The sequence below is a fragment of the Perissodus microlepis genome, chromosome 8, assembly GCF_051167445.1.
Source record: "Perissodus microlepis isolate ML-2025 ecotype Zambia chromosome 8, ASM5116744v1, whole genome shotgun sequence".
Lineage (NCBI taxonomy): Eukaryota > Metazoa > Chordata > Actinopteri > Cichliformes > Cichlidae > Perissodus > Perissodus microlepis.
This window is the reverse complement of record NC_140468.1, coordinates 16563734-16588098: the sequence shown is the minus strand read 5'-3', so window position 1 is coordinate 16588098 and position 24365 is coordinate 16563734. Positions and strand designations below refer to the sequence as shown.

The 24365-nt window shown below is 36.3% G+C and overlaps 1 protein-coding gene across 1 annotated transcript; it reads right to left on the bottom strand.

The window, feature by feature from the left end:
* Nucleotides 1-3318: 3318 nt before the first annotated feature.
* Nucleotides 3319-15136, bottom strand: LOC146381703 (integrin alpha-M-like). Its single transcript, XM_084937807.1, has 30 exons — nucleotides 15100-15136; nucleotides 14567-14669; nucleotides 14282-14385; nucleotides 13887-13957; nucleotides 13358-13472; nucleotides 12710-12837; nucleotides 12440-12585; nucleotides 11950-12100; nucleotides 10125-10275; nucleotides 9658-9731; nucleotides 9366-9486; nucleotides 9083-9222; nucleotides 8811-8957; nucleotides 8504-8716; nucleotides 8267-8400; nucleotides 7416-7558; nucleotides 7149-7303; nucleotides 6891-7016; nucleotides 6329-6402; nucleotides 5721-5862; nucleotides 5533-5631; nucleotides 5339-5418; nucleotides 5167-5253; nucleotides 5018-5087; nucleotides 4820-4918; nucleotides 4615-4695; nucleotides 4390-4500; nucleotides 4115-4228; nucleotides 3918-4028; nucleotides 3319-3748 (listed from the first exon to the last, which is right to left on the bottom strand). The coding sequence occupies exons 1-30, from the start codon at nucleotides 15134-15136 to the stop codon at nucleotides 3650-3652; spliced, it is 3426 nt and encodes a 1141-aa protein (XP_084793933.1). The 3' UTR covers nucleotides 3319-3649.
* Between the last annotated feature and the right edge of the window lie 9229 nt (nucleotides 15137-24365).

Sequence of the window (24365 nt, the reverse complement as noted above, 5' to 3'; positions counted from 1 at the left end):
AGGGTACACTCTGGACAGTTCACCAACCTGTCACTGGGCTAACACAGAGGCAGACAACCATTCACAGCTATGTTTTTCATGTGTGACACCTTGGTAATGAGACAACTTTTTATAGACCACCAATTAGGACTGAACTAGCTGAGATTAATTTGCACTAAGTAGCAGGATTGCTTTACAATTACTGATAGATTGCAGCTGGTGACATCATTTCCATGCCCTATTGCACCTCCCTTTGTTCATGATTTCCATTTTTTCAACTTTTTCCACTGTGTATTGTTTCATTATTACAAATTATATCAGAACAGAGGTTGCTGATTTCTCTGTCAAGCAGAAGTTCCTGATTTAAGCTTGTACATACTCACACCAAATGATCACTATCCACCTACTGTTGAAAATTAGACAAAAGATTAATGCTGCAGAAATTCATTGCTCTGCATTTTTAGTGCATAGAGTGGAAACATAAACATTTCGATTCTCTTAGTTCCAGGTCTGTGACCAAGTATTTCATGTTTTCCTGACACTTTTAGTGTTTTCTGGAATGAGGTTTAAGATCATTAGTTATTTTTGAGTGTATTTCATGCTTTTGAGTTTGCCCTATTCCAAGTTCTGTGTTTAGTTTAAGTTAGTTTCCTTTTGTGTACAGTATCTCCCTGTCTCTCTTTTGCTCTCTCTCTCCCTGCATTTCTGTCTCCATTTGTTGTGTCTCCTGTCTTATTTTTTTTTTTATTATTATTATTTTTTTTTTTACAGTACCTCGTCTCATGTGAATTGTGCTCAGTTTTCTTCTCCTGTCTCATAGTCTTATTTGCTCCAGCTGTGTCCCTGTGTATTTATTGTGTCCATCTCCCTTTGTTCCTGTTCTGACTTTCACCGTGTTTTGTACCTGTTCCTAGTGATCGGCAAAGCAAGGCTTCGTGAAACACCAAAATATTCGAAGCATTTGTGCTGGAATTGTTTCAAGGTGTGATACAATCTGAAATCCATCTCCACAGTGACACCTGCTTGCCAATTTGGCCATTGCCATATCTTGATAATGCTCTTCTGTGAAACTGTGATACAGAAAAGCCCTGCACAATTCCAAGCAAAGTTACTTATTATGCCCGACTGTCAATAATTGTGATTAACACATGCTTGGGAGAAATCCCTGCATAAAGAAAGAAAAATATTGAGGCTGTTGTTGTCAGCAAAATTCTCCCTCTGTCAACATTTGTGCTGGGCACAATAAATCAATTTATAAAGTAAAACATACAGAGAAAAGACTGCTGTGTTTCCTGTTATAACATCACAGTTTGAAGCATTTTTTGGGCTCTGTTGGCTTTTTTTTGTTCTGCTTTGGTCACAGCCCTCAAACCTTGCATGTGTTTTGTTAACTCTTAAGCTTTCTATGTTTTCATGTCATCAGGTTTGTTCCACACACTGGCAAACAAAGCTAGAAGCTGGCATAGCGTTAAAAAATATATTAAACAGAAAATTGACAAAATTTCAGTACAAAGTTCTGTGGATGCTGTATCTTGCAAGACTGACATGATGTTTTACTGAGTCTGAAGTCCTGGTTATAGTGAACCTGCAAGCCTCCTGTTTATAAGGAAAAAAAATTAACTTCTTTTGAAAGTAGAAAAAAAACTAGAGATCAGATGGAGGCGGAGTTGTTTTTGTTTTCTTGTTGAAAGTGGAGGCTGTTTTTTATTGAGAGATTTTCATGAATTTATTGTACCACTCTCTCTGTTCTGAAATGAGTGAATGGAGCTCACCCAGGAATGTTGCACTTTCTCTCATATATATGCCTTATTATATCTATATAATATTCAGTCGATTACAGTGTTTAAATCTTTGGATTATCCATGGCTCTTGGTCTTCGCAATCCACCGCAAAAAGAATAATGAAAGACAAGTTATTATTTTCTTGTAATGCGTGTGTAAGAAATAGAAGCAGTCATATCCAAAACATTACTTCAGTCATCGCAAATGACTCTGGTTAGTAAAAAAAAAAGTCCTGGTGCCACCCAATGGCTACAAGCAGCGGGTACGTCACCTGTCAAATCTGGGTGGAAACACTGTGGTTTGGTCGTGGTCATGTGACCTGGGTGTTTTGAAACAAACTTCAGAGCAGTGTTTCAAAAAAGCTGTTTTGGATGCTTGGTTAATGGTTAAAATGGTTAAAATACTTCAAATGTAGTCATGTAGTAAGTATACACATGTTTCATATAAATATAGTCTATAACTTTATTTTCTTTAGCCCACATAATTAAACAAAAATTTCCAGCTTCCAAATCTGTCAAATGCTTTTTCTGCATCTAGAGACAATATTGTTCTTTCAGTGTTTTTACTACATGAGTAGTCTATTAAATTAAGTAATCTAGGTGGTGAGTGCCTATGAAAGCGGTTTGATCAGGTTGTTTTAAGAAGGGGGTTATCTTTCCTATCTCTTTAATATCTTAAATCTCTTCTTTAATTAATAAGGGATATTGGACGATAGTTTGAGGGGAAATATAGGGTCTTTGGCTGGTTTTAGCATGAGACTGATGTTGGCAGAATTCTTATTTGGTCGTAGTCTGCCATTTTTCTTTATTTCCTGCAATGTTCTGTGGAATATTGGTACCAAAATTGTCCAGAATTCTTTGTAGAATTCTGCTGGAAATCCATCTGGACATGGAGCCTTATTATTGAGGTTAGGGTTAGCAATCATGTATTAAATCTCCAGTTTTTACCTGGCAGAATGTTTTTTATGTGTTGGTATTAAAGATACATGAGCATGATTACTGACAGCTGTAGGGTCTATCTCAGTGTCTTAAATGTCACTCAACAGTGAGCTGCTGACTAGGAAATAATCCAGATGAGAGTAGGAGTGATGGACATGTGAGAGGAAAGTATATTCTTTACGGTTGGGGTGAAGGAAGCGCCATGCATCGCAAGGTCTGAAATCGCTCATGTGAGGTTTAATTATATTTGTGGATTCCCAGTTATCCTCAGTTCCTGCTGTATTGAGCATATACATTTCTTCATTTAGTCCAAAGTTGAGGTTGCCCCCAGGAACAAGTGCGCAATCTAGGTGTTCAGAGAGTGCACTAAAAAAACATGGAAGGGTTCAACAACATTTGGGCCATGTACACTTACAATACATAGCTTTTTTGTTAAGTATAGATAATTTAATGATTAGGAATCTACCATCTGGATCTATAGCTGTATTGAGTACTGTGAAATATGAATAATGGAGTAATGGATGGAAGACCCTCATTTACATTGAGGGGACAGGGGTGTAATTTTATAACACAAAGCTGAAAATATCTTTATTCCCGAATAAAACAAGCAACATTACACAATTTTAAGCATCTCAGTTGAATTTCACACATTTTCCAAAACATGATCATTTGAATGGTTTTTTTTCTGCTCAAGAAAATTGTAGTTGTCAGTTGGAACAGGTTTAATCTGAACACGTTTGAAGTCCTGAAAAAGATTTTGCCTTTAGGTTTATTTTTGGGATCCTGTTTTGATGGTCCTGACAACTAGGTAGAAACATTTTTATTTTGGTCAATTAGTCAAGGAGTGATGTAGTTTAGACACCACAAGCATTTGGACATTTCCGGGCATCATTTTTATTAATAAAATGTAATGAAAGATTTAGAGCATCAAGACTACAAACGTGATCCTTGCTATTCAGCGGATTTTGCAGCTGCATCAGTCCCTGGACCTGGACTGTCTTCTTCATTTTCATTTATCATCCATTTGTATTTGCTCTTGAAAAATCCCAACTGGGAGTAAAAAAAAACAACATAAAAATGCATCAGTCATTTGTGGCAATAAAAAGGAATGAAAATAACCAAGCTACATGAGTGAATATAATAATTTTTTTTTTTAACTAGATGTTTTCTATACTAACTTTGAGGCTGTGACACTGACTGAAAAAAAAATCGAACTTACCTTATACAGGCCAGCAGTGAGTAAAGCTAGAAAAGCCAGCCCTCCCAGGGATCCTCCAATGATCTCTTTGGTGAAATTTGGCTGAGGATACACTTCTACCTCTGCTTCAATCTGACAGACAAGTTAATAGACAGTGAATAAATTTAAACTATTATATAACTGAAACGAGAAAACAAGAGAAAGCAATTTCCAATCACCTTGCGAACAGGAGGATTACTGTTAGGCCCTGATGCAAAGTAGATGTACTGTTTTTTGTTGTACTCCAGAGTGGCTGTGCTGGTTAAGAGGAATTTGGCAGATTGAAGTCCAATCTAAGAAAAAAAAAAGTGAAATAAATTGGGGATAAATTAGGTGTTGCTTGATTTAACAAGGAATGATTTTATCAAAAGATTTAACAAGTTACTGCTACATAATCATCTGTAAAAATAAAAAATATTAATGAATAATTGAACATAAAATTCCTGTCAGTTACCTGCTCTATCCATCCTGAGCTGAGGTTGGCAGAGATTTCGTATGTCCTACTCTCCCGTATTCCCATGGATGTGCTGCACTTGAACAGTCTGCACTTGGCTACAGAGCAGTCCTGTGGGTCATTTAAAGAAGACTAAATGCAACACAAGTTTTGATCCAGTGTAATGTTAATTTTAACAATACACTTTGGTTAAATTTCAACAGGTAAAGGCAGAGGTATACGTACCACAACTTTATTTTTTTGTATCTCAGGAACAAAAACTTTCACAGGTGGTTCTTCATCAGTTCCTCTCTGACATTCTGCAATCTGAGATATATGTTTTATTTATATACGTTTGGTTTTATTTTAATTTCTCTAAACCCATCTTCATCTTCACACAAGCATAGGTCATTTTTGAGTCTGTAACTATCAATTCTCAAACACATATTACCCTTAGACTGCTCAAATCCACCCAAATGTCTTTTTCACCAAGCTTCACTGGAACCCTGATCACCACAGTGAAATTTAGCACTCTGATATCATTTGTAACCTAAAATTGAAAAACAAAAGTATAACCCAGCAGTATAGTTAGGTCTACATCATACAATGAACTTTTGAACTACAGACATATGCAGAAGTTGTATTTCACCTTGACCGATTGATGGACTGGTTTCTGCAAATCGTTCATCCCAAATGTAAAATTGTTGTAGCTGAGGGAGCTAAACAGGTATATTTGAAATATTAAATGCCATGTAAAAAAAATACACTTTTCCCCATTAAAGTTAGAAAAACACATACTTTTCAAATGTCATAAAAATGCTGTATTTCACATAAACCCATTTCTTTTTGTAGAGTTCACTTGTTGTGGCATGCTCCTGATTTCCACTGAAAGAGAGAAAATAAATTATTTGTACTGTATCTATTGGACTATTGTTTTAATGAGGAGTACCTGTAGCAAAATGAACAGTACCTGCTGGCATTCACAGTGACAAAGATCTTCCTCTCAAGTTGACTGTTGGTGTCAATCCCATAGGAGACAATGAAGCAAGCCTTAATTGAATGAGAGCGATAAGAATGACTCCTATTTGTCTGTAAACTGTGTAAAAGTGGAAAATAAAGGAGTGAGAAAAGATATTCTATACAGAGAAAAAGTATAAAGCTCACCTTAGTTTTGTTCTTGAAAATTGGCTTGTCAATAGTGCAGTCTGTCCTTCCTCGAGATAAACCATCTTCACCGTCCAAAGAGTTGCACTCAATTCTTCCCTTTTATTAGAAACAAAATGACTACTGAATGGATTGGAAGAGCAGCAGATCAGTGATGAACTGATACAGACTTGATCCTGGTGTCTTACCTGCTGAATGGTGAACTTCCTGTAGGAGAGTCCAGCTGGGTATGTGAGAATAACACGACTGTTGTAGGAGTTTTCTCCTCTGTTCTCCACTGTGACTGTGACATTCAGAAGCTCATCAATGCCCACTTTAACCTCTGAGGATCTGGTAGTTTGAATGAGGATCAGAGGAAAGGGGGTAAAATAAGACTGCTGCAACACAAAAGTTATTGAAGCGCCATCGTATTCAGCTTTCAGCCCAATGCTAACATGCTATTTTAAGATTTGTTTTCAGACTATTTGTCTTTATTCAGTAGCTTAACAATGAAGAGTAGACAGAAAAGAGGAAGACATGCATCAAAGGGCCACGGGTGCAATGTGGGAATATATTTTTACCTTTCTAATTTATTGAGTTATGCTCAAATTTGCTGACGTAAAGAACCATTGAGGCTGTCATCAGTTTTTCTGGTTTTATTAACGGTACATTATGGAAATTGGGGCTGGGGGAGTTAAAGCTTTAACAAAGCACTTAAAATTTGTATTGAGGGGACATAAATTGATGCAAAAGGGGATATTAAGTAGACATTCTTGTGATCTGTTTATGTAGGAAGATTCTCAGTAGATCAACTCACCTGGTGAAGTTGAAATCCACTTTCAGGTTATCAACACATTTGTTGTCAGTCCTGCAGTTAATCTCAAACCCCAACTGTGAAAGATGACATGATGTAAAAAGCATATACTAAATATAATATTTACCGACAAAATAAAACATTGTTTAGGCGAATCAAATGTCTTTTTTTTTTCATATTTATATTTTGAGGAAATCATCCTCATTCAGGATAGAGAATGTCTTGAGGAAGAGGATGGAACTTCCCACAGTAGTACATGGCTCTTTCTTGCTAGGTGTGGAGCTAACCCAGACCTTTTTGCTTAGCTCCTAGCTTGCCCCATTCGTGAGGAAACTGGACTAGCAGCTACATCCAGGCATGGGAGGGTCAAATTCTTTCTGGCTATGGTGCCAGTAATGTGGCCTATAGTGACTATGAAGTCAAAAAGCCGCTCTCTGATCTGATACAAAGTACACATTCTTTCATTTTCTTTCTCACTTTTTGAGTCAAATGGAGACATTTACCACATCCTTTAGCAAGCACCAGCTAAGAGGTGTCTGGTGTTTGTTTTTTAAAGTTCACTTACTGGATAAATTGTTGTTGTTTGAGCTTGCGGGGAAAGACTTGGTCTGAGATTTGTGTTGGAGGGCAACCCATAAAACAAAAATTCAAGATAATTGGAAAGTTCATTAAGAGCATCTTCTGGACAGGCCTGCAAGAAGGGAGCAGTGTTAAGTTTAAATTCAGATTTGGTCGAGTCTTAAAAATAAAATTCATTAAACAAAATCTTTTGTTTGATGAATTGGTCAAAGCATTTTTATCTGATATTGTTGTTAGGCTTTACCTCAATAAGAAATTTTATAGTTGAACACTTTTTTCTTCTTAAGTCAATAATAACTGATCTGGACTCCTCTTGTTGTTTCCCAATGCTGTAAGCTCGGTTTTTTGGAGGCTTGCGAGTGGCATCCAGTGTTAAAGTATAATTAATCCTCACTTGAGCTGGAATAAATGAGTGTTTGATTTCAATGCTGCAAATGTACATAAATAAATAAAAAGTTAAATTGCTGGACAGTGGCTTTGTAGTTCAGAGAAAACAAGGAGAATGATGAACCTGTGTTGACTGTAGATATTGAACTCATAGTAAAACAGATTTCAGCTGTGTTCTCCAATGGTTTTGAGCAGTCTACATTCTGAGTAGGAATTCGGTTTGGGCTGAATGACACGTCAGCTTCAACCAGTACTATGGGTCTTGATCTGGAGAGTAGGAAAACAAATGAGAACAAGATTTGGCTCTTTAAATAGTACCAAACTAAAAGCTGCCCTTCAATTTTGGTGTTTTACCGTGAATTAGCATCAGTCAAATATTTGCTTTACCAACATTTCAAAGTTTTAGAACATTACCGCTTTTTTAAGATTATCACTCTTATGTTCCAGTGGTGCAACTTTATCATGGTAATAGCCTCACTAAATAAGAACGATTTGAAAATTATGGTCTTCTGAACTAACCGCCCTTTTTATGACATCTTCTGCTTTCGGGTAATGTATGCATTTGTTCATGTTTGTTAGGAAAAGGCTACTGTTATGCATTTCATATTTCATTTTGAGATTTGAATGAAACCCACAGGAGCTGTGCTTAATCAGCCATATTTATTGCGCCTTTAATCAGCAGAGCACTTCTTATCTTGTGGTAAGTCAATTCCAAAAATGCCAATGGTCTGTGAGGATTTTAAAACAAACCTTCATATAATATGATAGCTGTATGCAATTAAAATTCAATAATCCCTTATCATGAAAAACCTGATCATTTGTGACCAACTTAATATGCACTCCTCTTAGAGTATTGAGCATACAAACTGACCTGAACTTTATACAATTAGTGTATTTACTAAGTTGGACCATCAACAAAGATTGTAGAATTACGACAGACAACAATAGTGCATGACTGGAGTATCTTGGACTTACCTCAGTAAGACAACTGTGCCCTTTGAACCCACCGCTAAATCAGGAAGTCCATCACCACTCTGGTCAAACGACGACTGACTGATTGACAGGCCAAAGAACTTTAGTCCTGACTGGACCTCAGAGCCAGTAATTCTCTGCATACATGGACATATTTTAATTAAACTGCAGATTGTTTAGATATTGGATTTACATGGTAGATGATTTCAGTCATCTTGTGAGTTCTTTGATGCTGTGTACCTGTGAGTAAGTAGGACTGATTCTTCCTCCTCCTTCACTGTGGAATATGTAGATGCTGCCTTCACCATTATTCTCCAAAGGTGCTCCAACTGCCAAATCCCTGAATCCATCTGAGTTTAGATCAGGCAGCACAGCAAGAGAAGAGCCGAACCTTCCTTTGACAGCTGCATGTCCTCTTAGTACTAATGGATCATCAAAATTACACTCCACAAACTAAAAGGAGGAAAGTGAGAGTGTTTTTTATGGCCATTAAAAAGTATACAAATAAACTGATTAATTCCATGGCAGTAGTTAAAATGCAATTTACCAAACCAGTTAATCTGCAAACATAAACTCTTCCCTCTCTATCAGGCTCCATGTACATTGGGGCTGATATGAAGATTAGATCAGTGATGTCATCATTATTTATGTCCATGGTACACACCTCTGCCCCGAAATATTCACCAGTCTGATACTGTGTAAGAAACACATTATTGATGAAATGATTCATGTTTTCTTTAATCAAAAGCTTTTGTTTTAGGAAATATTTTATGTACAGTTTACAATGTAATTCAGATCTGTATTGCTGTAAGTACATACCTGTGATGAAAAGGGCTCAATCTTTTGGTTTTCAAAGCTTTGTCTGTTAACAGCGACCACCACTCCTCTGTGTTCATATCTTGGAGCACCAACAATTGTAAGTGTGCCATTTTTGGTTATAACAATTGCCATTGAGTAACCTAGAATTTAGGTAGTCAAAAGGGAAAGACTCCTTATTGTGCCTTTTTCCATTTTGCAAACTGATACAAGTGTTTTGGTCAATTAATTGCAGTAGAGCTATACACACAAAGACAGATATATGAATTCAATTGTTAAAAACTACCAAGATAACTGTCAGGCTCCAAAGACACATCCTCATATGTTTTCACTTTCTGGCCCTCTGTTGTGTATTGCACGTAGCCTCCCTTCCACTGGTTTGCACCAACAATAGACATTTGAATTCCCTACAGTGCAGACAGAAAATACATTTAAAATACAATTTACTTTGCATTTAAAATCTGGACTGTGTTCAGTTGTATAACTGTCTGTTTGCCTTTACGTCACAAAATGGGGCACACAGGAATCTCTCTTTCTATGACTAGACTGTCTGGTGAGTTTCAGGTGGTTTTAATTACCTCAGGCACATAAATTGCACTGAATCCCTCTTGAGACATTTCCATTTTCAGTGACTCTCCACTGCTTTGAGATCCTGTAACATAAAAAACAAGATGATAAAACACATAAAACAAATTTCACTTTGCAAATTTTGTAAATACAAATTCATTATGCTTCAAGTAATAGTTTCAAATGATTTTTTTTTGCTATTTATTATAAACACAAAAATAAACTAGAAGGTAAAAAAGAGAGACAATACAACATTTACAAGTTAATTCTTTCAATCCTTTCATTAGGTTTGAAGTGGCAATTAGTGTTCAGTTTCAATAATGTATAGTGATGAGATATTTTGCCATGACACAATAAAGTAATATAGTAAATAAAAAGGTTAATACAATGTATTTACAATGTATGTTATTTTAGTCAATCAGTAGGATAACAAACCAATAAAGGAAACAAAAATCTAGCAATAAATTCATGTTTGTACCTTCAATGGAGAAAATTTTCTCCTGCAGATTCTGTCTTATTAATTCAAGTGCGTTGAAGTTCTTCACTTGAAACACGTGTTTGTCTGAAGGAGATGATGCAATGGTGTGCAGTTCTCGTTTTGCTTCAGTTTTAGTAAATGCATTCCCCACCTAGGTTTGTTGGGAAATTATGTTTGCATTGTCATGCTATGCAAAATGATTTGGTCCCTTTAATAAAATACAGTCATAAACTTAAGGTTTTCACCCCCATTATAATATATCATTTACAGACAGGAATTATGCATTATTTGTTAGAAATATGTTTGGGTTCTGATTAGAGATGGACTGATCCGATATTAAGTATCGGTATCGATCTGATACTGACGTAAATTACTGGATCGGATATCGGAGGGAAATAAAAAATGTAATCCGATCCATTAAATATCAAAAAAGCACCTCAAAAAACTTGCGACACAGCGTAACTCGGCTCATAACCGTAGCACCTCGGAGCAGTATGCGTCATGTGATAGAGCAGCTGTGTGTATTTGTAGCCTCGCTAGCAATCCAGCATTTCATCTCCGAGGAAGTGATCCCAGAGAGAAGTAAAGCAAGTGTGTAGGTTCATCTCTGAATGTTTATAAAGAATTCCCACGTTAAGCTTAACAACCGATATATGGAGCGACTGCCTCTTCTCTCTCCCTCTCCTGCTGCTACTTCAATCATGAAACTGATCAATGATCAGCTGATTGGCTTTTCTGTCGCAAGTCCGTCTCTCTTGTTTGTTTATCGCCCACTTCACACCAGAAAGAGGAAACCAGCGGCTGAACAACAGCAGCATGTTTAAGTTTGATAAGCTGTTGTTAGAATTTATTTAATATTACTTTCTACACCAGGAGGGCGGATCTAGCAAAGTTTATCCAGGGGGGCCGATAGGGCATTAACAGGGAAAAGGGGGGCACAAAGACATACTTTTCTTTCTTATTCTCATTTAAAAGTCTAGCTTTTAATAAATAATTATCCGAATCTTACACCCAAAGTTTTAATCTGATGTAAAATGTAGAGAAGTCCTACTGTATATAGTAACTATTAAGTCTAATATACCCTAGTAAGCTATTGTACTTTTTCCTTTGGGAAGGTACCATCTGTGCAGTCTGCAATTCTGTTGAAGAAAGATGTTGAATCTATTTAATTACTCTTGAAAAATAATTTATTTCTGTGCATTTTTTTTCACACTGCATCAAATTAAAGTTGATTACGTCGATTAAGCATCACGAGGTGGAGGGTGGTTCCCTATTTTATTTTATTTTTTGCTGGGAGTTTTAGAACCCTATTAGTTAGGTTGCTTACTCTTTAAAATACCAGAATAGGGAGGATGGAGTAGGTTTATTAGATTGATCAGTATTGCTAAACTATGAAATATTTTGGGTGCAGTGTATTTTTTGCATTAAGGTATAACAGAATAGCTTTAGTGGGTTTTTTTTTTTAACTTGAGTATGAACTTATACAAAAAGCAGCAAGATATTAAAAAAACAGTTTTACTGATTAAAAAACACACTATATCGGATTCATATCGGTATCGGCAGATATCCAAATTTATGATATCGGTATCGGTATCAGACATAAAAATGTGGTATCGTGCCATCTCTAGTTCTGATACTACGCATGATTACATGCTCACTATAATTAAATACGGCTGTGCTGAGGTACATAATGCATTGGAAACCCCCTGCTTACGCAATAATTTCATCTGGTAACAAAAACAGTGCATTAGAACCTTCATAGCATTGGTTCCGATGGTCAAGCAACTTTACACATTCTGCAAGCTTAAATAATTAAAGTACTTACCCCAATAGCAAATCGAACAATGTTTTTACTCTCTGCTAGCTGTGCTGCACTGTGCAGATGATTTCGATCATGGGATTGCCCATCGGTAATTACTATCAAGACCTTCTTCACATTTGGTCTGGAACCTCTTTGTGGTATGAAAACCTTTTCCCTGTTAAATGAAAAACAAAAATCTAATGTCAAACATCTTGAGAATTATTGAGTATTATTTCAGCATGCATCATTCTTTTTCATATTACCTTTCGATGTAGACAGATTTTTGTACTTAGCAAATTTATTTATTAGAGTTTTTTTTTTTTTTTTTTCAAAATTAGCTTTGCAAGTATTTGAATTGAGCTTTTCTTGGGGCCATCTCACAATTAGTAGAATACCCCCAAACACAAGTCTTTCATTGTCTCTTTCAAAAAGCTTGAACACATGGACCACAGTACTCAGTGTGGTCAGATTTACAGAGTTAGGGAATAAATAATAATATCTTTGCATCCCTTACACAACATGTTTGATGGCCTTCGCTGTGTAAGTAGTTCCTCCTAGTTTACTAATTTCTTTGATGGTAGTATCCAGTGATGTAGATGATGAAAATTTTGTGCAGTAAAAATGAACCTGTGGTGAAGTAGAGAACTGGGAAACAGAAAACTAAAAAGGAAGGGGAAAAAATATTTAAAACATGTAAAACAGCCATGTTTTGTGAAGTTAAATGGAAATAATAGTGAAACTATTTTATGTGCGTGCTAGTATTTAAAGGATTACAGCACCTCACCTGTGTATCAATTGAAAGCAATGACTGGATTAGATCTTTCACAAACTTCTTCATTGTTTGAAAATCTCTAGAAGACACACTGATTGAACCATCCAACAGAAAGGCAATGTCTGCTTGGGGCGGGCACGCTTTCAAGATATACATTCAAAATTAAATTAATTTTAATGGGTTAATAGATGTTTTTAATGGTTTCAACATACTTTCAGTTATACAAAATATAAAGTCATAATACAGTTTCAGTTGTGCTGAGATTTAGAGATTACACTAAAAAATCGAATTAGTTACCAGAACTTAAAACATTATGCAAACTTGTTGCCTCAAAAAACTAAGTAAAACCTACTTAAATAAGCTTTACTTATAGAATAGAATAGAAAAAAATAGCTTTTTATTGTCATTGTACATGTATAATCCCAACTCTGCAGTTGTAAGTGAAAAAAAAATAGTAAAGACATCAGAAATAAATAGCAAACAGAAGAGATATGCAAACTAGAGGAATATGTACAAAATAATAGAAAGGCACAAACATAAAAGATTTTGACACTATGATGAAGTATAAAATGCAAGTGTTTTGTTTTTGTTTTTTTTGTTTTTTTTAGGCAGGATTTTAATGATTTGGGGTATATTTTTCCAAGCTCCGTGTACTGTTACCTTGAATAAAATCAGGTCTGGGTGTTCCAAATGTACTAGAGTGATCCATCTCAAAGCACACACCGTTGTACATGGTGATACTATTGCAGTCATTTGGAATGGTTGGCCCACACACCTGAGAGGAGAAAAAGTTAAGTTGTGATTAATACACTGAGTTGATTATTTCCATTTCCTTTAAGCAATAGTTTGCTCCATATGAAATCAACCAAATCTTAAAAAAAGAATACATTCAGCTTTTCACACAGCTTAAATGGTAAAAACATGAATTACAAAAAAAGACCTTTAGGCCAAGTTTTATTAATTTTTATTCGTTTCAGCGTGTAAAGGTAAAATTTTGCATGGCTTTATTAAATATTCTGAAGTTATTGTAACTCAACCCCTCCCCACCAAAAAAATAATAAGGGCATGCCACAAACTCATGATTTATTTTCTAACTATAAGAAAACATTTGAGACGCAGAGGACAGAAGAATTTCATCCTCTGTGATTTTTAACAAAGCACTGGTAATGTCTGTAGTTCACCAACTCACCACAGTGTTTTGTCCCGTGGGATCACTTTTCATTGTTAAACCAAGCGACATGTTGACTGCAAAACCTGGTGCTGTAATGAAAGTATTCTACATTTGTTATAACACTCATAAAAAACTTTTGACAACTCCAAAGTACCACAATTAAAGAACTTTTTCCTTTTTGACATGACAGCTATAACAACTGAAAAATTAAAAAGAATAATCTTAATAATTGGCTTTTCTTTGCTTGGTGTACTTCATCAGTAATATAATTTTTACTACATTACTGTTACATACTAAAATATTTGTTTTGGAAATCTACTCAAACTATGATTTGATTTAACCAATTTAATTCTGGGCTCAGATGTGGAAAGTCAAAGTTTCAGGACATCCTGTCAAGACAAACAGTTACCTACCTTCAAATTCAATATTTTGGCAGTTTGGGGAGGAGGTGGTGCACGTATATATTTTCCCTCTTCCATTTTGTGAATACTGTTCAAGTGGTGCACTGATGAGCAAACTAAGGAAATAAATAACATAATAATGAGAATGATGTAAGTCTAGAGAGCAATAAGCTCAGAAATATTGTATGCTTGTTTAATTATTTCTGTTGGCCATAACAGAGATGTTTGTTCCAAAAATACAAAATACATAGCAGTTGCAAATCCACATTAAACATAATAATCTTTGTTCTGTCTTACTCTGATTGTCTTTGCACCACTTGGTAGCCAAAACCAGCAGCAGCACTCCTCAGGGTCTTCCAAGCCACAGAATCAATGTTGAAACAAAGTGCAGCATTTAATACTGAGAATTAAAAAAGAAAGAACGTCATAGTCTCATGTAATGGACGATTATGTAGTTATAGTTATCTATATATAAGGTATACAAGAAAATGTATACACTATGTGTCACTTTTTTTTTTTTACTTAAATGGGTTTTGTTTATTTAATTTTGTATTACAACTAAAGAGCAACAAAGTCAGAAATTCTGATTTAAGTTCTGAACATAGTGAATTGGAGCAATATTCACTTAAAAAACAACCATACATACATTTGCTTTTCTAAAGAACTGAAGAAAAAAAACAGTTAGATGTGGAATTCCATTTGCTTATAGATTTTATTTAGTGGAAACACAGCTTGCAGATTTAATTAAATGTCATTTGTATCTTCACTATTTGGAGATATTAATTATTAGAGAATAAAAGACTAAATCAGAAGGCACAAACCTGTCTTACCTGACAATAAAGTTGTAACACTTATTGTCCACTCCATTGTGTTACTCCCATGAAAAATAAATGACAGATGAGTGAAGTACTACTTCTGCTAAAAGCATCAGAGGAGATGAAACCAAAAATGCAGATATTATAGGGCGACTGATCAAAGCTAGGAGAGTCATTAGGAGGAAGTCTTATGTAGGAGGAGTTACAATGTTGACAGCACTGTGTTTGATAAGACACACTAGACTGTGGTGGTGTTGCTTAATTTTGATCAAGTTCTTTAAGCATTAAATTTTTCAGTAAACAACAATAATCCTTAAACAAGCCCTTCTGTTTATTATATTAGTTTCTGGGCTCCCTGTTCCCTTCAACTGGAGTTGTGGAGAACTGGTTAATAGGCTGTCTTTCTTTAGGAGTGGTGAGGAAATCAGTGGAGAGATGCTGGTAGGTTTGTCTGGTCGTGATGGGTTACCCCAGCTGTTAAGCTTAGGTTTGTTTTACAGGTAGTGTCTGTTACATGCCTCATGAGAGTTAATGGAGGAACACTGTTCAGAAAGCACAAAGTTTTAGTAGCAAGAAGCAAGCCCTAGTTACCAACAGAGTGGCAACGTAGAGAACAATGGCACTAGTCATCCAGTCAGCTCATGGGATTTGATCCTCAAATACCATGAACATGACAGGAGACAAAGTAGACGGAGAAAAAAGCAGGAACAAAACCCAAGCCTGTCCAACCATAACATAAATAACCAAATGAAACCTTCTATCTATTCGTTATCGTGAATATAGTTTCAGTTGTATGTATACAAAGCCTGACCTCCTCTGCACTCTCACTCAGTCATAAAATCTAATAATTTCCCTTTCAAAAAACCCCAAAGATGCACGTAGCAGGAGTTGGTTGAATATCCCTGGATTCAATATGTGGGTACTTCATGTCTATGGGTGAGAAAGATAAATGAAAGTAAATGTTCTATGCAGGTATCGAATGTGCACATTAAGTCAAAATTAAAGCCATTTACTTTAAATGTGTCGGCATAGCTCACTCATTGTATGTTCCAGTTTAGGATTAAGAAACAGTATTCAGTAATACTTTGAGCATCTAAAAATAATGTCAGAACCCTGCCTGGCTGCTAGATGACTAACAGTTGACTCTGCTACTTTTGACACCTTTTCATATCTGTATATGCTTACTAGTTCAGATTATGATCTTTCTCAGGAAGTCACCCTCTTTGTCTGCAAGTCCACCACCAGTAAAGTGAACTTTTGTCAACATAACCTAACGCCCAATGATCCGAACACATCTGAGGCGCAAAGTTTCACTTTTTTTCAAGTCTCTCTGTGATTTCTTATGAACTGAGTGTGATAAATTGAAACAGATGCAGATTAGAGCAAGCCTGACTGTGCGAATGTATGACCTTTGCTAAGCTTGGAGTTTTTACCCAATTTGAAAACACAGACTTGCAAAATGGTCTTGGTTGACCATGGACCATGGTTTTGACACTCACTAGTGTATATTACCCTTGTTTCTGGCTTTAGACAGTTACATTTACTTTATTTTATTTCCTTTTTATATTTTAAGTAATATTTTGTATTCATTTGTGACACTGAATATGTTTAAATGTTTAAACTCACACTCACCTCTTCAGATTTCATGCAATTCTTATGTCTCATTTTCTAAAACTGTGTATATAATACCTAATATATGCATTTTATGACTGACTTTACTCTGCTTCTAGAAGTGGGAGCTGGCTCAGGGTTACAGTTCACTACGCTGAACACAACCTCACTTGGAGCAGGTTGTGTTCAGATTTGCGATTTAAAATCTTCACATTTTCACTGATTTGTTTAATTACAGCATGTTTTAAGTATAATACAGATTATGTATTGTAAATTGGCTTACAATTTTTGCATTTTTGCATAAGTAAACCACAATTTATGTATAAGTTTTTAGTACCTTATTGGTACGGCCTATAAGGTACCAATAAGCTAGACTGGAGCCACAACACCGATGCTCTTTACAGGAAGGGTCAGAGCAGACTCTACCTGCTGAGGTGGCTGAGGTCATTTGGAGTCCAGGGAGCGCTTTTAAAGACCTTCTATGACTCTGTGGTGGCATCTATCATTTTTTACAGTGTTGTATGTTGGAGCAGCAGTTTATCGGCAGCTGAGAGGAAGAGGTTGGATAAACTCACTAGGAAGGCCAGCTCTATTCTGGGATGCACCCTGGACCCAGTGTAGGTGGTGGGAGACAGAAGGACTCTGGCCAAAATAACATCTCTGATGGACAGAGTCTCCAACCCCATGCATGGAAATGTTGCTGAACTGCAGAGCTCCTTCAGTGACAGACTGCTGCATCCTAGATGCATGAAAGAGCGTTTCTGCAGGTCCTTCGTCCCTGCAGCTGTCAGACTATACAATCAGAACTGCTCCCAACAAACATAGATGTTCACCATCGTCCTTGATGTAAATATGTAAAAATTGCGCATTTCTGTTTTGTGTCTTGTGTACTGTTTGTTTGTATATGTGTCTTTCTTGCTGCTGTTACAACCAAATTTCCCCTTGTGGGACAATTAAAGGATTATTCTATTCTATTAAAACTACTGAATTAAGTGCAAACTGTATGTCACATTGTCATTATTATTTTACTATTTTATTTTGTGTTATTTACAGATTTTTAATAACCACATTATCATCATCATATGACCTGAGTGTATGGAGATAGTGTGGTGTCAATTTAGACAAGAACAGCTTCAGTAAGAGGAAGAGAGCTGTCACTGGTAGGTCAGTGAGCTGGGACAGAGGGGTGCCACCTTGTGTCTGTTAGCTTAAAAGTACAAGAGTACAAGAGAACACACAGAAACTCAGCCCTAGAGGCATTTGAAAGGAAAAAGTTAGCAGAATTTATAAGTGTTAACAAAATTACAGTGGACATGTTGTTGTGTCTGACTGGAGTATGTGGCACTCATAGGGATCACTTTTTGCAGAAGAAGAGTCATAAGACCCATTAACTGTGAGTGTGCACAGAGCCTGAAGCAAAAAGCCAACAGAGAAAGTTGTAAACCACTAAAATGATATCCTATTATCTCCAACTGAGATAATCAAAAAAAAAAAAACTGGCTGTGTTGAACTTCATTCATTGAAGAGGAAAAAATGCAAATGAGGAAATTACATCAAAAGTATTTTAGATTATATGGGTTGACCTACTAATCACTGATCCCTGCTGATTTTGTACTGTATTTTTTTTTTTTTTTTTAATCAAAAATGTCCTGTGCTCTGTGTATTTAGAAGACAGGTTTCAGGTCATACCAGACATTCATCAGATTGATCAGAAAGCACAAATTTATTTTGCTTTACAAGAATGATGAAGCACTAATGATGGATTTCATTGTGTTACATCCATTAAAACTACATGTTTTTTTTTAATTGGGCAGAAGAGTGAGGTATTTCTTCTGCAGAAAGAAGAAGAAGTCAGAGGTGCACAGGATTACAGCTCAAAGCTAAGACAGTCATTTAGAGAGCTCTTGTGTAGGAGGAGTTATAATGCTGAAATTGGATTTACTCAAAAACATTTAATCACTTTAAATTGAAAAATAAATGTTTCCCTTAACAGTTTATATACAAACAAAGATGCCAATTTAAAAAATGTCAGCTTTTCTATTCCTACTGATACAAGAAAAATGTCAAAAACACTTTTGTTATCTTTCAGATAAGCCTCTTGATGAAAGCGAAAGCTGAAAATTACATTTTTATTTTTTTTCCCCTCACTCTGCACTCACCCAATCCCTGCTATAACATTTAATAAAAAAAAATAAAAGATTAAAAAATTTATTGTACTTTTAACATTTAAAAATATTAAATTTGTGAACTCTACATTGCTTGTCGATGACTAACTAGTTGACTATATGTGTTTTTCCCTGTCACATCTGTGCATACGTATTTTTTCACACTACAACATCTTGTCAGGAAGTCACCCTCTATTTCACAACCACTGACGAAGTGCATTTTTGCCACCACAACCTTACACCTGATGCTGTGAGCGTATCAGAGGTGCGAAGTTTCACTTTTTTTAAAGTCTTTTTTATGCTATGAGCTATCTGAGTGAGAGAAACAGATGCAAAGTGTAGTTCAACCTGACTGTGTGAATGTGAAGTCTTTTGCTAAAGGCTTAGTAGCTGACCCCATTTGAGTAACACAGAAATAAATTCTGGGTGTTGTCATTCGGTGCCTGCATGAGATTTAAGTGTTTGATAAAAGTTGCATCCTGCTGAGACAATTTAATTTAAAGAGTTTTCAGGTCCTGAAGATTAGAATCTGAGGGAGAGAAACTGAAAAATAACAGAGCTCAGGACTAACTGAAACATACTTAATACATGACGTAAAAATAACCATGAACCTAAGAATCACAGAGTATTCAAAAATAATCAGCATAATGACAAACTTTCACTTGGTCACAGATCACTACCATGGCAAAGACACACTATATCATGAAAGCATTACTTAATTTTCAACCAGTATTTCAAGAACTCATTACTTATTAATTAACAATAATAACACTTATAGTAAACAGACTGTATGTTCTATTAGTTTCTGGGCAACCAGATTAAATTGTTTTACTCATAAGTATTAATACAAATAAAAATAACCAAATAAAAGTTTCTAATATTTTCTTGTTAGCAGCTGTGAAACTAAATTCTTTAAGCTTTACTAAGATAAAGATGTTTATCACTTTCACGGGTAATTAGGAAAAATGTTTACTGAGGACACAGATTAAAGAGAGTAACTGCATAAGATATGACAGTTTCCCTGTATATGTGTCCTTGTGGCACTGATCGAGAATGGCCAGCATTGCCCATAAGCTCTGATACTGCTCCACCAGCAAGCCGCACAATCTATGCTGTGCTTGCCATGGTGACAGAAAATCTCCATCATTTTGCTGCATGTATTGGAGGATCTAAGCTTTCTCAGTAAATACAGCTTGCTCGTCCCCTTTTTGTATACAGCTTCTTTGTTGAGGCGGCTAGACGTGAAAGCTTTCTTATACAGAAACTTGACACTTGGAATACAACAACATGAACAATAAACTATATCAGGTGCTTGCAATTATGAACAGGAAATGGGCAAAGGAGTCGTGGTTCGGGGCCGGTGAATAGAATCACTGAAACCGAGAGAAGGAAATGTCAGCAGGTTCACTGGGGAGATGGCCAATAAGTGAGCAAGAGTTTTATCTTGTCTTGTCCGCAGGCAGGTTGTGACATGGGGGCAAGGCAGATGGTGAGGTCTGGGTGAGTGCTCATTGATGGTAAATGGTAAATGGCCTGTATTTGTATAGCGCTTTACTAGGATCCCAAAGCGCTTGGGGTCCTAGCGCTGATTTGTATTTAGTTTCAGTTCCTTCTTGGATTTATTTGTTTGATTCCCACAGTGTTTGTCTAATTGTTCCTTCTTCTGTTTCATCCTTCAGGTCTTTGTGTATTGTCTTCATGTTACTGCAATGTCTTCTCTTCCTCTAGAGTGTTAAAACAGAATTTACCTATATGTGATTTTGAAAATAATCCTTCATTCTAATCAGAATATAATATACAAGTCTAATCAATATGATGAATAAGAAAATACAACCTGATGAATGAAATTATTCTAACATTTGATCTCTCACTGAGATTCTGTGTGGAGTGGCATGTTTGTGCTAATGCTGACCTTGGGCTTAGACAAGGTCTAAAATGGGATGATGGGATGAGTGAGACACTTGAAAGGCTGAATTGAGGATCTCTGACTTTAACTTCTATGATTTGAAAAAGAAGCTATATTAAGTTTACTGATCATGTTGAAATCATAAATAGGCAGGCATGCATATAACAAAGATATTAGTTCAAAAAAATATATAAAATAAATACCAGTGACCTATAACAGACAGTCATAAACTCACATTCAACATAATTGAATTAAATTGTATTTATATAGTGCCAAATCACAACAATCTTAAGGTGTTTTATATTGTAAAGATCTTATGTTTCTCTTGTTTAATGCGCCGGAACATATTGTAAAGGCCTGGGTTACAAGTTAGTTTGACTGTTGTGTTATGAGTGTTTTGTGTTCAGAATTGCCACTCACTTATGGCATAGTGTGGCATACTCATGTATCTCGTACCTAGTGTTTCTTTTTAGGTTTGCTATTTTTCAAATTCTACATTTATTAAGTTATGCAGGCTTGTTTGCACAACAAGGCTAAATAATTATATAAACTTTTCTCAATCTAAATTGTGTACTTTGGTAGAATTAAAAAAATAAGTGTAGTGCAGGTCTATGATGATTTTTAGTGCTACTATCATCTAGTTCTGATTCTGGTTCTGTCTTGGTTAAGTCCTCAGTAGTCCTGATATTGAACTGTTGTAGTCCTGTTTTAATTCCGGATCAGTTCTGGGTCTGGTTGAATTGGAGTTTAGTCCACGTGTCTTGATACAGCCCCGACTTTGTTCTGCCTTGCTGCTTAATTAAAAAACTAGTTTAAGGTGTCCTGCATATGTGATATATATTTTTCCCTATATGAAGTCATTGTTTTTTGAACAAAACTCAAAACAGAGCCAATTAATGTTTCAGTCATTTCTAACCCCCCCCCCCCCCCCCCCCCCAAAAAAAAAAAATAAATTAAAAAAAAAAAAAAATCCCACATGCATACTACCCTTTAGGGCTAAGCCCCGGGTGTTTCAAATGTCTGGCTCTGCCTCTGTATGTATGTATATGTATATATGTATATATATGTATGTGTGTGTGTGTGTGTGTGTGTATATATATATACATATATATATATTACTGCATGTTTAATATATGGAAGGACCACAGAAGAAGACACACTGCATTTAATCATGGCAAGAACCACCAGACCTACTGTAGGAAAAGATCTCCTCAAAAAAATCAAGAAGTAACAGCATCAAGGGAAGAACTGGAGGGTCAAAGTCACAGGCTTTAAAATGGTTGAAAACTGCAGAATGACAGAGAGGTAGAAGGTCAGAAACAGAAACTAAAATATCAGCCCTTATGGTGGCAGCCTCAACTTACCAATAAAAAAGTTCAAAAATGTATTACACATTTTAAGGAGTTTTCAAAAGAGACAGACTGAGGCATTAAGAACAGAGTCAGAAGTTTTAAACAACAGGCATGGGCTATAGAATAGAATAGAATTCCTTTATTGTCACTATACAGTTGTACAATGAGATACAGGTTATGAGAGTGAGATGCAATAATGTTTGATAGGTGTTAGTTAAAATAGCTCGAAGGTTTCCATCATGTCCTACCCATGGTTCTCCTTCACCACAGCACAGGATCTAGCTTATATATTCTCAACCACTTCAAATGACTTTACATTTATTACAATAAGATGGCATTATCCCAAAAAGTTGATTCTGTTCATCTGGATGTAGCCAATTCGGTGGAAGAAACATTTTGTCACTCATTCAAGTGACTTCTTCAGTTTCAGCTGTCTGCAGGTTTCCCCAACTTTATAAACAGTACCTTTGCACAATGACTGAAACTCGCACCACCGGCGAGTAATAGGCTGTGAGGTCAGTTTCTAGATCATTAATATGCAAATTATCGTTACCATTGATCAACAACCACAGATAAAAGCTCATTGATCATTGATCAATCACTACTGATCTGAGACCATGAGTACCATTCACAGAGAGTTAGGGAATGTCTGCAGTCACAACATTGTAAGATGGTGAAAGATGTACCCTTAGGCCCCCTCCTCTATTCAGAGATTTCTATTCTCTCCCCTTTCATGTAAATGGCCTCCTTGACTCTGCGCTCAAACCAGCGTTCCTCCCTGTCCAGGATGTGTACATCCTCATGGTTGAAAGAGTGGCTACTGGTCTGTAGGTGTGAATAGACTGTGGAGTCTTGGCCTAACGAGTTAGCTCTTCTGTACTGTGCCATCCGCTTCGCCAGAGGTTGTTTAATGTATGTATGTATATATGATACAATGTATAAATCATGGCAATCCTCCTATATTACTCTACTTTGTGCCGGAGGACCAGATCCTAGGGGTAGACCCTATTTTGGCGCTGCATGTTTTAGGGTTTAAAATCCACAGAGATGCAGTGTTTAGAGAAAATGCATCTCAACTGTTGTATTATTGTAGGGTCTACTTTACAATATAAAGCTCCCTGAGGCGACTGTGTTGTGATTTAGCGCTGTATAAATAAAATTGAACTGGATCGATATTCCTGACACTAAGGGTTTTCACTTAAACAGCAGTTTAAGCTCTAGGTGATCTCCTGGATCACCTAGAGCTTTCTTTAGGTGCTTTCCCAGCTTTGACAAATGTACTGCTGGGATAAGCACATTTACTCAGGGCCTTCTTGATATGATGTTCTTCTGCTTCCCTGGCTGCTGTTTCTGTGGACATCTGTTAAAAGGGAGTTTTTCCTTCCTTCCCACTGTCGCCAAAGTGCTTGCTCATAGGGGGTCATATGATTGTTGGGTTTTTCTCTGTATCTATGAAGCGCCTTGAGGCGACTTTTGTTGTGATTTGGCGCTATATAAATAAAATTGAATTGAATTGAATTGAATTGAATTGAATCTGTGTTCGCTCTGTGTTGTGGCATCCTAATGACACCCATTTTGTGCTCCAGTTGATGATGAGAGTCAAACTTTAAAAATACTGATCACTATGCATTGCTTTATGGTACACATCAACTTTTAAAAGTCCCTCATACTGACAGTTCAAAGAGCAATCACACTTGGTCGCTGCAGAGAGTGGTCCTGTTGCTGAATTTGGGGTCATCCTGTAATCTCTTTCGAACGCTTCCGTGAAAAGAGATGTAACATCATACGAGACCATTCTTTCATCTGCCTCCATAATGACCTCTCTCATCTTCTCAACAAAATCCAAGGTGAGTGCCTTCCTCTCTTCCATGCTGATGTTGGATGCTGGGTGCTTTGCATTGCTAAGACAGGCCGAAACTTTCGTCCACAGTTGCTCTGCTTCCACGTCTGCAATGTTGTTGTTTCGAATTGCTGTTTCTGTGTATCAGGGGCTGGGTCTGTGACACAGTATTTTGAGTTCATTTTGTATTTTTGATTTCTTATATTATATTGAAAATATGTTAGTCTTGTGTTGGTATTATCAGTTAGGATATAGCTGAGTGCTATTCTGGTTTAGGTTTTCATCTATGTCCCTTTGTGTGAGTCTGCTCTTGTCCTCTGTGTCAGTATGACTTGTATTTCTTGTCTGTGTGTTTCATGTTATCAAGCCCGTGTTGTCATGTCTACAAGTATATTCTTATCTGGATG